The sequence below is a fragment of the Nycticebus coucang genome, chromosome 21 (assembly GCF_027406575.1).
Source record: "Nycticebus coucang isolate mNycCou1 chromosome 21, mNycCou1.pri, whole genome shotgun sequence".
Classification (NCBI taxonomy): Eukaryota; Metazoa; Chordata; class Mammalia; order Primates; family Lorisidae; genus Nycticebus; species Nycticebus coucang.
Window position 1 is genome coordinate 28,641,629 of NC_069800.1, and position 14,583 is coordinate 28,656,211.

At 37.6% G+C, this 14,583-nt stretch overlaps 1 protein-coding gene across 5 annotated transcripts in view; it reads right to left on the reverse strand.

The window, feature by feature from the left end:
* The window catches only part of PLCB1 (phospholipase C beta 1), a 922,504-nt gene that overhangs the window by 273,117 nt on the left and 634,804 nt on the right, over positions 1-14,583 (reverse strand). For all 5 annotated transcript variants that reach the window (XM_053573858.1, XM_053573860.1, XM_053573861.1 and 2 more), the window contains 4 exons: positions 14,300-14,353; positions 13,116-13,191; positions 4,984-5,084; positions 2,987-3,153 (listed from right to left, as the gene is read on the reverse strand). In XM_053573858.1, the coding sequence (XP_053429833.1) occupies positions 2,987-3,153; positions 4,984-5,084; positions 13,116-13,191; positions 14,300-14,353 (398 nt within the window). The remainder of the gene's footprint in view (positions 1-2,986; positions 3,154-4,983; positions 5,085-13,115; positions 13,192-14,299; positions 14,354-14,583) is intronic.

Sequence of the window (14,583 nt, forward strand, 5' to 3'; positions counted from 1 at the left end):
TGTACTGTTTGTCCTGCTTTATACAGCCATAATAGTAATTACGTGCCCCTGGCTAAATGACTGTTACGTGCTGAACCGAACATCTGATGTACATGATTATACTTTATCCTTACTACAAGGCAGTTATCACAACTCCCTTTCTGTGTATATGTTTAGAGTAGAAATGACCCTAGGGTCAATTGTAATTTGTAAATTACAAGTTCTTTGTAATTTTACTATTGATTGCTTGAAAAGTTGGATTTCTTCTATATAGAGGGGGAAAGGGCCATAGATCTAGGCAGTTCCCCTGGAGTGACAAAGGGTGTGTCTCCTATGCTAGTAGGTGGCTGACCCTCTGGCCATCTTCCACCTGTACTTCCCATGTGCTTTTGATAGCAATGGTACCAGTTGAAAGTTCTCTGTACAGAGACCAGCAGGGGAGTTTCTCAAGGGATAAGTTAGGGCACAAATACCAATGATTAGATCACAAATGCATGCAAGTCTACGTTAAGTATTACACTATGAGTAGGCCCATCTTCTAGGTGCTGGGAGAAATTAAATACAAAAATCTAAAGCCAGAGAACCTTGTGATTGTTTAGAAAAATAAATGAAAACACCTGAGGAATTAAAAACAACACACTACACTTCAATACATTGAGAAAAAGCTACCACATACGCATCCCACCGAGTCAGTCATGTGTTTGTCTTTCGTCAGGTATTATTTCATTCAAATTTACACAAGCCACTCCAGAACTCCTCTCTCCTCAACTTTAAAGATGAAGTAACTAAAGCACAGCGAGGTCAGATACCAAGACCATCTAACTAGTGAGGTGGCTGTCAGCTTTGAAATTCTATGAGCAGAACCGTGATTCTATTTTGCCTCTCTGTGCTGTAAAGGCTAATACAGGGGCATCATGATCAATATCAAGTTAAGGCACAGAAATATAAAGCTGCTTTTAAAAATATATCTGAATTTTGTGTGCTGGTTGTGATTATGAAACTCATACCTATTATACTTGTAAAAGTAAGGGTTACCAAATAATCTTGCAAATGCTAGAAAATATCGTCTTAATTTCCATTAGAATCAACATTGGTTCTTCCAGGGGCCTGGCGTAGTTAGTACTCAGGAGGCCGAGGCAGGTGAATTGCCAGAGCTCAGGTGTTCAAGACCAGCTTGAGCAAGACTGAGACCCCCCGCCCCCGTCTCTACTAAAAACAGAAAAACTAGCCAGGTGTTGCAGTGGGGCCTGTAGTCCCAGCTACTCGGGAGACTGAGGCAAGGAGATCCCTTGAACCCAAGAGTTTGAGGCTGCTGTGAGCTTTGATGCCACAGCACAACTAAGCGAGACTCTGTTTCAAAAAAACAAAAAGGTTCTTCCAGTATTACTGGGTTTTATAATAACCTGCAGGATGTTTTTTCTCTTTGTAACCTCTACTGGGTTTACAATAACCTGTCAGAGTTTTTTCTCCTTGTATCCCCTACTGCGCCCAAGCCATCACAGCGTGACTTATGGAGGGAGGCCATTGCATGCCATCAGCAGTGTGGTGTGAAGGGAGGAGAAAAGGACAAAGTTTACATTTCAGTGCGCTTCACTGGTTTCACAAGCGCTTTTTGTTTCCCCAGCATTAGGGCTAGCCGATTCTTACAAGTCTTATTAGGTTCATTATAACAATGTATTAGTCATTTTTGGAGAAGTTTGAATTTCATAAGGGAACTGCCCGACTATGTCGGTAAAATCTTCTCTAAGAAGGATTTCCTGCTTAATGATGAGAAATCCCATCTCATGAGGCACTAGGGGAGAAAAGCATATTTAAGTAGGTTTGGAGGGGGCAGGCCTGGCCGTGCCAAGACATGCTGTTGGGTTATTGTTTCCCTGGACCGATCTCACCTTTGTAGCAACACAAGAATGATGAGAAGAACAAAGGTAAAATGCTTGACCAAAAAAATAAACACAACGAAAAACTGCATCTAAAAATTCCCTACTAATAACATGTAGAATAAAATTAATAAGATTTTCCTTATATACTTAATACATTTTTTTTACTTTCCAGTTAGAGGATCAATTTCAGATAAATACAATGGAGTAAAGGACTTTTTCATCTACTTTTATGATAATCTTTCCTATTAATGATAATAAGCTTGCTAGAGCTATTTCTGTTACTTTATAAATTGCCTGTGTATTAACATGAAATTTATTCTTTTTAATAATTGGTTAACTGTACTTTATTTTCCTCCCAATGGAATATCTAGGCAACCTGCAACAACATCAGTAATAATACATCAGTTTTCTCAGTGAAGATATTTCAATCCAGATGAGACTTGTTCTTAGCAATAGAAGATCTTATAATTGAACATTTATGGCAATTAAATCTTCATGATCTTATTTTGACAATTTATTTTCTCAGAATCAAAAATATAAATTTGTTAATAACTCCTAGGCAACACAGCACTTCCTTTATGATATCCATTTTGGGACTAGTTAATTTTATTTATCTACAACACTACATTTTTTTACATGGAAGTCCAAATTTTAGAATATTCACCCACGTGGAACAATTCATCATATAGTGTAATCTGGAATAAAATAAGGGTCTAAGAGACTTAGTATTTTCTTCAGTCTTAAAGATTTGGAAAAATCTATGGGCTACTTCACAGAACTTCCTAGAAAGTAGATCTGAAATGGTAATTTTCCAGATAGTGAATTTCCTGTATGAGAATGATACATTCAGTCACTAGGTAAATTTACAACAAAACACATAGCTTAGGCATTAGAAAAAATTACATACATATATAGATATAACAACAACAAATACCACACACTAAAGTTAAAAAAAAATCTACTGCAGGCTGAACCACCGAGGATTTCAGACAGAAAGGCAAGCAGGTGTACAAAGGTGGGGGTGGAAACTAACCCTAACCAACCCTTACACAGTCCTCTGGTAGCAGCCATGCGACCATTTACAGTCGGGAGCAAGAGGTTCCCTCTGCTTAGAACAAAGCACTGACCTTTTTTGGCGAGGCTCTCGTTGGGTTCATACTTCTCAATCAACACTTGGACTTGCTCTTGTTTTAGTGGTGGGTAAAGTATTTCATTTAGCCGGGGATCTCGCTGCTTGAGGTTGATAAAATCCATCATCTGATCAACGGTAAGGTACGGTTTGCTTTTGGCACCACTAAAAACAATTAAAAACCAAGAAATGAGAATTTTTTTTCTGCCAAATTCCATTCATATATTTGCATTTAATTTGATGGAAACAAAATCCTGTCACACCTGATAAGAGCACGTGACATTGAAATCTTTGTCTCACCCTGAAACACTGTGCTGCTCCACCACAATTTCTGTACTTCTGTGGGCTACAGGTAGCTTTTGCAATCACCATCTCGAAAACCCTAAGCTCTAGAAAAATACCAAATGGTAAGAAAACCCACAGCAGGAAGACGCTACCTTGTGTGCCTACAGACTGACCACTCTAAATTGAACACAAGAAGTAGGGATCATTGTTCATTATGACACTGGACTGCTGGTTTAGTCAAAACTCCCATATCCTATTTAATCATTTAAAGATGTATTCATTACCATCATTTTAAAAAAAATAAACAACATGTTTAGACATTTTTTTCATTAAAGTTACACTTCAATAAGAACCTACAATTTCTTAATATAGTATAATACAAACTTTGTTTCAATCTCATTGACAACCCAAAGACAACTTAAATGGTACAAATATCTCAGATGTTCAATAAATATTTGATGGCAATGAACATCACAAAATAAGAATATTTTAGTGCCATTCTCAGCAGTACTGTTTTTCTGTCTTCTATATGAAGAAGACCTTACTTTATTTATCATATCATGGATAGATTTTGTCATGTAGATTTCTTTTTTCTTTTTTTTTTGAGACAGACTCTCACTATGTTGCCCTCCATAGAGTGCTGTGGCGTCACAGCCTCACAGCAATCTCAAACACTTGGGCTTAAGGGATTCTCTAGCCTCAGCCTCCCAAGAAGCTGGGACTACAGGCGCCTGCCACAATGCCCAGCTAAGTTTTTGTTGTAGTTGTCATTGTTGTTTAGCAGGTCTGGGCCGAGTTCGAACCCTCCAACCCGGGTGTATGTGGCTGGCACCCTAACCGCTGAGGTACTGGCGCCAAGCCTGTCACCTAGATTTCAGCATATTAAGAAAGGTAAACTGCTCCTTCCCCATATTTGCCTTTTTTCTTTTTTCTTAAATTGCTTCTTTCCTCTTTTTTCATGTCTTTTAAAAAAGTGATGCCTAGGGGCGGCGCCTGTGGCTCAGTGAGCAGGGTGCCGGCCCCATATGCCGAGGGTGGCGGGTTCAAACCCAGCCCCGGCCAAACTGCAACAAAAAATAGCTGGGCGTTGTGGCGGGCGCCTGTAGTCCCAGCTGCTTGGGAGGCTGAGGCAAGAGAATCGCGTAAGCCCAAGAGTTAGAGGTTGCTGTGAGCCGTGTGACGCCACGGCACTCTACCGAGGGCGGTACAGTGAGACTCTGTCTCTACAAAAAAATAAAAAAAAAAAAAAGTGATGCCTATATAAATTTATATTTTTTAACATATAAGCAAATAATTTTTCAGCTAAGCAATTTCTTAGAAATCCAAAGTTCTCATTTCACTAATTTGGTTCCCAAGAGGTAAAATGACTCTTTCTCTGTCCATAGTTCTTTCTGCTGCATGAATCTGTCTCCACTAAGCCAAGCTGCCATCCTGTTCTACAGATAATCTTCAAACCGCACAGTCACCTGAGCATACTAAAACAACTACACCCAGTGATAAATCACAACAAACTTCTACCCATTAAAAGCAGTGGTTGCACCCCAGGGGTGAGAATGTCTGATCCTGTCCAGCAGACCACACAAAGCACTGCTTTCAGAAATGGTATATGATCCCCTTATATCTCCAATTACTGGTCAAGATCCTTCCCTAGCAACCCTGAGTATCCTTGAAGGCTGGAAAAGAAAAAGATGTTAAAATGTGTCCTCTTACAATTCTGAAAAGATGTTATCAATTTCAGGTCGAGGGCAGAGGTTATTCAGGAAAACTCTGTACACATCTGGAGTGAAGTCTTCTTGAGGTATTGAATCATTCTGGGAAATAAAACAGCAGGGTCAACAAATGGGTATTTTTTTCTCCCTTTTTTCCCTCCCTCCTTCCTTTCCCTTTTCCTTTCTTCTAGAAGGTCAGGGTTAATATTCAGAACACATCTATGAGGTCAACCATAGAGTTCATTTGTATACGGGTGTCAAAACCTTTATATTCTGTTGGTTTTCATTTTATCATAAGTTTAAGGCATTTCTACTGCTAAAGGGATGTGAAGACAATTTTCTGTGTACATTTACAAAAATAAGTTCAATGCAAGAAAGACAGGGTCTATTTAATAGATTTTCTGTTTTATTTTGTTTGGCTTCAATCTTTTTTTTTTATTGTGCTAAAATACACAAAACATAAAATTTACCATTTTAACAATTTGTAAGTGTAGAGATCAGTGGCAGGAAATCCACAAACACAAATACTGTTGTGCTGTGTTTGGAGATATATATATATATTTTAAAGTAATGACCCTAGAGATGTAATCAAAATGAAAACATAAATTCAAATTTTGTATTTTTTTTCCAAATAATGTTCCTTCTGTTCTACATAATCTTATAAGTTGTAGAAAAGTTTTCACAAGCAGGACAGCACTTGCCATTTCACTGATGGCTTCTAGCCCTCTTGTTTGGGAAACAAGTCATTGACACACAAGAGCACTTCTGTGACTTATGTTTCAGTTTGGTTGTGCTACCACGGAAATAGGAAGCTCGTACTCAAGCCTTTGTGAACAGGAAGGACATTTTTCATACACTTCTTCTATTTCAGGTATGTGTTTATATGACTATTTTTATTTTCAAGAACTTAAATCAAAGAAAACACCACTTTTTTTTTTTTACTATATTCATCATGTTTTGAAACGTACTTTTAATTTTCTAAAAATGATTGTCTGAAATTGCTTACTGCTTGCAAGCAGATAGCTCGACACTTGGCAATAGCAAGATCCCCATAATTGTGGAATCAATGAATGAAGTCATATTTCCTTTACTAAATCCATTTATAGAGATGGAAAAAACATATTGTGAAAAATAGAATTTTGAGACAAGCAAACCACACATGAATTATCATATGTAGAGAGACGCATGATACCATTAGACTTAGGTCTCCTCGGACACAAACTTTGAAATCATGACCACGACAGGTCAAATCCAAGAACGGTGGGAAATTGTCATGGATTTTTAAATTGGTATTCTGCCCTTCACAAAATGAGGACAAGTACAACCTGTAAACGTGTTTCCAAAACTCCATTTGATTTACAGAAAGAAATCCCTCTGGCTGGAGAATGCATATTTTTCAGTGCTACCCCATCTCTGAGTTAGGCATCCACAGATCTTTAAATAGTTAGTGATTGAAAATGTCCCTGCCTACCCGAGTCTTGGGCTGAGAGACAGACACAGGGAAAAGAAAGATTTAAAATCAATACAAGAAAATGCTCAATGGAGCGGCTGACCTACTCATGTGAATGCATGTTTTTCGATTTTAGGAACCCTATTCTGTCATTCTCTCCCTATTAAGCAAAGCTCACTCCACTTCTCCCTCCCTCATCCAGCATACAGATACACTGATTTTATCTAAGGATATCAATAATTGGCTTCCTTCTCTTACTGACCTCTCTGCTTCTTCCTTCTTGCCTTTGTTCAGAATCTCATCTTCTGGAAAGCCTTGCCTTCCTCCTGGACTGGGTTTTGCCTGCTATCTGAGCACCCATCACGCCTTGTTTGTCTCAGGAATCACTTAACTGTATTGTGTGCCTGGTTGTACGGCCCTCTCCATTCCTTGCTAACTTGCAGAGGTACACAAGCTAGAACGGGGTGTTGACTGTTAACTGCTGTATTTCCAGTTTGTAACACTAAGCAGGTACATAGTAAATGTTAACTAGATGCATGAAAGTAATTTATGAGAGAGGTGGGAGTTGATTGTGAGGACTCCTGTTGTATCTTCTGTGGAATATCAGACTTAACCAAAATCATTTACATGAGAATTTAATAGAATGATAAACTTTATTAACACATCTAATCATTTTTATACCCCAGCTGTGAAGTAGGAATTTCTATTAAAGAGATCATATTAAGGAGATAACCTGAATAAATACCACCTTATTTTTATTGCTAGTTCCATGTTAGCATATAGAAAAAAGAGAACATTTCACTAATACTGATTTTCTTTATCACATCTTGCCCAAGTTGACTGATAAGAATACCCCAAAGTCTTTGGGGTGAAAATACGGGAAAAATATTTTGCAGACAGGAGTTAAAATGACTTGGCATCATTGAAAGCTAAAATAAAAGGGTATAGAGGAGCTATTTTGGAAAAAGCTACAAATAATTCCCAATTCCTTGCTTCTTTTTCTTTTTTTTTTTTTGCAGTTTTTGGCCAGGCCTGGATTTGAACCCACCACCTCCGGCATATGGGGCCAGGGCCCAACTCCTTTGAGCCACAAGCACCACCCAATTCCTTGCATTTTAAACAAGGCTGAAATTCACAAAGCTCACTCATGTACTTGGTCTTTCTGGATCTCATGATTTGATGATGTGAGTGGCACAGATTCATTTTTCCTCTTTGACGAGGAAAAAATCAAAAAGTCCAATACTCTTAAGATCATGCCTAACCTTCAAATATTGCTGTGTCACTTCCCAACCACATCAGCTAAAAATGACACATTTTTTTCTTTGTATCCCAAATTCCCCTTTACTATAGCATCCATTACACAGATCTTTATTTTTTATATTTCTGATTTTCTACTAGACTGTGAGTTTTTGAGTGAAGTGATAACTGAATTCCTCTGTGTTCTCAGCATGGTGCCCGGTGTTTAATAGACACTTAACCGGTGTTGCTAGATGGACCCAGGAGACAGCACCAGGACTTTGGTCACATTTTGTAATCCAGGACTTGGTCCATCCCATCTGACACCCAATACAAAATAGATCATTAGAGGATATTTGTTGCTACTGTTATTTGAACTTATTGAATGGTGAATTAAGAAGGCCGGTGTTATCTAAATCAGTATAAATGCAATCAGGCTCATTTATTTCAGAAAATGCAAAGTGCTGGCAAACTTGAAATATGATAGTGTTTCAATTCCATGCTTGCATGCAAGGAATCTCAAAAGGGAATATATATTTTTAAATCTTGGTGGTACTACTGGTGAAACTTGCAGTCCCAGATTCCACAGACCTTGTTAAAGACACATCCACATGCCAAATTAAAAATTAAAATAAAGAAAAAAACCCAGGTATGTGTACATAGGAAAAAATACTCAAAGTGGTAAAAAGAATTAATATTTATTATGCACTTACCCAATGCAAGCATATAGTTCTATAAGCTTTACTTGGATGTTTTCATTACATCACCTCTATGAAGTGACATTGCTAGTGTCCCATTTTTATAGATAGTAACACTTGGGTGCTGGGAGGTTACAAAACTTTTCTTGAGGTCCTTGGTGAGCAAATGGAGGGTGGTGGTAGTGGTGGCAACAGCTACATTTTGAATCTAGGTTACTTGATTCTGTGACTCACGCTATAAACCAGTAAACTAAATATTCATATGAGTTTTGGGATAGTGGTTTGTATTTTCTCCTTTGTACATTTTGAGATTTTCAAAAATTATATGATGAATAGATACTTAACATTCAGTAAAAGGTTATTTTTAAATATATATTTTTTGGGTGAACTTTAATTGAATAGAGTCCACATGTAGATTTTTTTCTTGACAAGTTGATTTGTTCCAGGAAATTTAGAAATTCAACCTATCCTCAATATTTTTGTTCTAAAACTGCAAGTCAGAAGTTAGATTATTCACAGAGTGCATGAAATGATTACAAGTAAATCACTTATAATAGACTTAATACTCCATATGGTTTTAAAATAGAATTTTGATATTCATGAATTTAAGAATCACAACTGCAAAAATGATTACATTTCTGATTTATATTTGAGATGTAAGAAATAGCAGAAAGGCAATATACTAAAGTTATACAGAGAAATTTGAAAAGTAATTTTATCCATAGTATTCTTTAGTAAAATTAAAAAAAACAAAATAATTAGTTTCCCTTTGCACTACATTTATGTGCATAATATTTGAAACAAATACATAGATTTGTTCCATATCTACTTTATTAAAATGCAACTCCATATCCCGATGCTATGGCAAGATTAAAACATAATTCCAAGTACCACCGAGCTCTTTTCAAGTTAATAAGCCTTACGTCAAGGGAATTGAGCACAAATAAACTATTTTCATTTCTCAGAAAGTTTGCAGGTACAGTGGTAATTTTCAGAGAAAGACAAGGTTTTCAAAGGTCTCTCTGGAAAATATGTTTGGATTATTAATAGAAGGCCAGTAATTGCTTTGTCTCTCTTTTTGGATATAGTACTACTTTTTAACAATTAGGGTAACTTTCGGCTAGCAACTGTAATCTCTAAAGGAGCACCTTCTAAAGGAATGTGTCATTCCAATGGATCATGTCAGCCAGGACACAAGTTCAAGTACATTAATTATCCCTAACAATGTGCACAAAGATAATGTTTAAAAAATTTCAACAGGATATCCACTGTGGTTCTGGTATTGTATCTATTTACAGAACACCAAGTGAGTTGGAATGACTGACTGCTGGCTATGAGGTAGGATCCCAGTTTTTCAGGATGGTCTACCATTTTTATAACCCTTTTCTTCACTGGCATGTTTAAAATACTTCGTGTTAATATATCTAGAATCTTTCTGCTAACTAACTAGTGGATATTTTCTAGAGCCACTGTTACATTGACATAAAATGACTACAAAGATTTAAAATATAATTTTGACATGTCACAGTTAGTTCATAGAAACATTTATTTTGTGCCTCTGAAACTGTCCTTTTTTTGAGTCAGGGTGCCTTGGGCTCAACCTAGCTCACAGCAACCTCAAACTCCTAGGCTGACTCCCACGTAACTGGGACTAGTGGCACCCACCAGAATGCCTGACTAATTTTCTTACTTTTAGTACAGACAGGGGTCTCACTCTTGCTCAGGCTCATCTTCTGAGCTCAAGCAGTCCTCATGCCTCAACCTCCCAGAGTGCTAAGATTATAAGCGCTAAATGCTAAGACAGCCTGAAACTGTCTTTGGTTTTTAGACTCTTTAAAAAACATCGTAACTCTACAAGCCCTCCAAGTTAATTATACTTTACTATGACTAATGATCTTTCAAAACTTTATGATGGAGAGGTTGATTATATATTTTTTAAATATCTCCATTTTGTTTTCAGAAAATTATCATTACATTTAATTTGCTAAATATAATCTTTTTTTCCAATTTAAACATAACTCCTGTTATTGAATCACATTTTCCTTTTAAAGTGTCTCCAGTTGATATTGTTCTGACAATTTGAACCTATAATAGACAAAGTAGATTATAAAGACTCAGTTTATGTCTATTGACTGAATTGTCAGAATCCAATTGTTAAGAACATTGCCATTTACAGAATGGTTGATGGATTTGATTTGCTATTCAACTTCATTTTCTACTCCTTGTTTCCCTTAGATAAATTTATAACAGTAAGTTTAAGATTTTGATCATTATGCTCCCCAAAATGTTATCCAGGAAAGGTAAAATCGGAAGCAATTGCAAAGAAAAAACTTCTTAGCATGTCTTTGCAAATCCACCTCTCACACTTTCCCTTTATGTTTGACAGCAGTGGTATTTTCCTAGTTGCTCAGATCCAGTAATTTTTTCCCAGACTCAGGGATTTAGACACACAGTTTTCTCCTTCTGGAATAAGCTTCCCCTATTCCGAATGGCACTACTCCCTTTTTTAAGAGCACTTCATTCAATTTACAAATGTATTTGTTGACATGTTTATTATCTAATTCTCCCAAAAGATCTATGGTCTTTGAAACCCCAAGCTTCATTATGTTTGCCATCTTATTCTTAGGACCCATGGGCACATAGTTAGAGCTCAAGAAATATTTATTGAGTCGGTGATGAGATCTTGTTGTATCTTTCTTAAACCAAAGCACCTAACAAAAAGCAACAGAACACAAGTTCAAACATCTTTTTTTTCTTTCTTTTAATCCAATGTCTGGTGTCCAACCCTTTTTCTTTTCTACTGCACATTAAAGGAATAAAAATTGTCTTGGGCCACACGTTAAATACATAAACACTAATGAAATCTGATGAGCAAATACCCGCCCCCCCAAACAAAACGAAAACAAAACAAAAAAAAGGTCCATGCATATGTGTATAATTTTCATGATATCTGACAAAACAGACACACAAAACAGTCCTCAAATAATCCACATGTGGCCCTTGGGCCACACGTTGGACACCCTTCATAGTCAAGCAAGTGTCTCAAGCATCTTATTTTGTTTACTGAAGTGAAGTGAGCTGAACTGTGTGGGGAGCCTTTCCACAGCTCTGCTCAGCTTCTCAGCTTAGCTTTGAGAAGGACAGTGATTATGCAGAGGCACTCTTTTTATCCCTGTGACCTACCAAAGTTGTTAAAAAAAAAGAAAGAAAAACTTCATGTTTCGAAAAGGATTCATAGCAAGAATTGGCTGACCAATTTAAAAAGAGCACGCAATAATTTTTATAATTCAATCATAAGTTTAAGAATGACTTTGTGGCTTCATTCCCTGCAACTTGAACATTGCTAGCAGGTTTCAAGAGGCTAAGGGTTTCTTCCTATAAAGTCAGTGTTATTCTTAGGAAATGGTTCACTTGTTGTTTAGATACTAAGATAAAAAATATATTTGTAGTACAAAGGTGGGTTCTACACAGAGCATGAGGAAAGGGTTTTGTACACTAGTCCCCCAGAAATGGTGGCAACAAATCATTTTAGAGCCAGTTATGTAGAAATGGACTGAAATGAAGGCCAGTTACTTTAATCCAGGCCGTTAATGTACATGGAGAGCCTCGTATGTGTCAGGTGTAAAACTCCAGGCATGTTATACGCTTGTCCTCTCAACTCCTTTTCCACAAATGAGCAAAGTAGTCGTTCTGCAAACTATTTTGATCCTGCATCTATCTCTTCTAGTAAAACCTTTTTGAGCCCCTACAGAGTATGTAAATATATTTATTTAAATATATATTACCATACTAATTGTTTATGTAATTTACAAATAGTAAAACTAGAAATTCTTAATAGGAGGAGGTGCAATGAAATTAATATTTAAAGTATCTTCCTGAACATAAATGGCTTCACACTATCGTTAACTAATCTCTCAAGAGATATCAAGAAAGGGTTTATTGTTCATGATAAGTTTGAATCCACATTTCAAATTACCTTTTTGATAAGATTGACCTTTTTGGCTAATTTTTTTTATGTGAGCTAATTAGATGATTTTTTTTTTAATCTGGCAAAAGCAAGGGGTCATTCTAGATTTATTGGGGTTAAGGGAGGGAAAGAATATAATAGCAGTGGTTTTACACATTGCAAATATTAACAAATAAGTTATGGGCTTCACAATTAAAAAATTATGCTTAGGTAACATTGGGGCTATATTTAGTAAGAGTTAGTAAGAGCTATTTTTGCCAGTCTCTAAGGAGTTCCAAGCTTTCCTGTCTTTTGTCTTCTAAGCCTTCATCAGAATCTAGGCTTTTTTCTAGTTTGCTCCTCCAAATTCTTTCACCCTCCGTCTATTACCCAATTCCAAATCTACTTTTATCTCTCACAGTTATGATGTTGGGAAGTCCAAGGTAAAGGGTACACTGGTGAGGCCCTTTTTGCTGGTGGGTGGGGACTGTGTGCTGTGACCTGAGTGTGCTCCGGTGTGGAGTGGCCCATGGGAAGGGGCTGAACATGCTAACAACATGCTAGCTCAGGCCTCTCTTTCTCCTTTTACAGAGTCACTCCCCTCTCATGATAACCCATCCACCCATTAGCCTATTAGCCCATTAGTCTATGAATATATTAAACCATTCTCAAGGGCAGAGCCCTCCTGACCCAATCACCTCTTAAAGGCCCCACCTCTCAATACTGACACACTGGGGACTAAGTTTTAACAGGAGTCCAGGAGGGAACACTCAAACCATAGTACTGTAAGGCAACGCGCTCACCCTTGAAGATGGAAGACTACAAGCCTCTAAAGCGGTTTCAACTCGCTTCCGGTCTGCTGAAAACAGGCGATATATGCTGTAAAATGAAAACAAAGCAGAGAGGTTGAAAGGTATGTGGGTCACAGCCACCTATGACAACTTCACCTCAGAATAGTCCGTTGAATCACATCTGTTTAGAATTCACCTGTGAAGAATGAAAGGTAGCCATTCCTCCATGGGGCTGTGTCTGTATTCTAAAAGCTCGATGAGTGCCCTTTTTAGAATGAAAGTGCCTAATATAACATTGAGATTTTGAGACAACGGTGTTGAGCTTATTAAAAACAATTATTTGTTAACAGTTTGTTTATTAACAGAAACTTACTGGGATCTTATAAGCTCTAAGGTTAAAGACTTTTGGCTGAATATGGTCTAGAGATAAGGTACTTTCTTTGGTCATCAATTTGGTTATATTTATTTATTTTCTTAATTTCAAGATAATGAAGGGAGTGCAATTGTTCTTGTTACATGGATGAATTGTATAATGCTGACGTCGGGGCTTTTAGCTTGCCCAATTCCAGAATAGTGTACGTTGTACCAGATAAGTGAGTTTTTATCCCTCACCCCCTAATTTGGTTTTAAAAAATAGAGCTTCAGTACTGGACAATTTAATATACTAATTTGGGTTTATAGATTTTATTGAGACTGTCAGGGGCTTACCAATCCCAGGGGATATATGGAGGAGGGGAGCTGCTGCTATCTCCTATAGACAGGTTGTGCTCTTTTTTTTTCCTACTTATGACCTGATTCCTTTACGTTCCCTATGTGGCTGCTGTTGGCATCTGAGTTTGCAACCCCCGCTTTTAAGGCTAGGACCATCTTGCTAGAAAGAAGAACTAAGGTGACCCAATTCTCCCCACCCCCAGAGTGGATCTAAATCTCACTTTTTCTTTTGCCTTTAGTAGCAAGGTTCCCCCACTCCCTCCACCCCCTTCCTGCTTTGGTGTTTCTTGAAAATGATGCCACAGGAAACAGAGACTCCAGGGAAATGTCCAGGAGGAACCAGCTGTGCTGACAAGAGGTGTGCAGGAGGTGACACCAGCGGGCTCCTTCTCAGACCAGCAGGGAAACAAAACAGAGCTGTGGCAAGGACTCAAGTCTTTGAAAAAAAAAATAATGAATACGGGGAAATACCCAGGAGAGCTTACTTTTTGAGAGGAATACGCCCTTCTGGAGTGACTTGAAGCTTCAGTCTGGTGTAGCTGTGGGAAGAAGCAGAGAAACAAGATTGTCATTTTTTTTTTTTTTTTTTTTTTTTGCCGTTTTTGACCAGGGCTGGGTTTGAACCCACCACCTCCAGCATATGGGGCCGGCGCCCTACTCCTTGAGCCACAGGTGCCACCCCTGTCATTTTTCTTTTTAAGCTTTTTATTGAAGAATCAATCACATAGAAAAAGGCTCATGCCTATAGAGAGTTCGCTCATGCCTATAT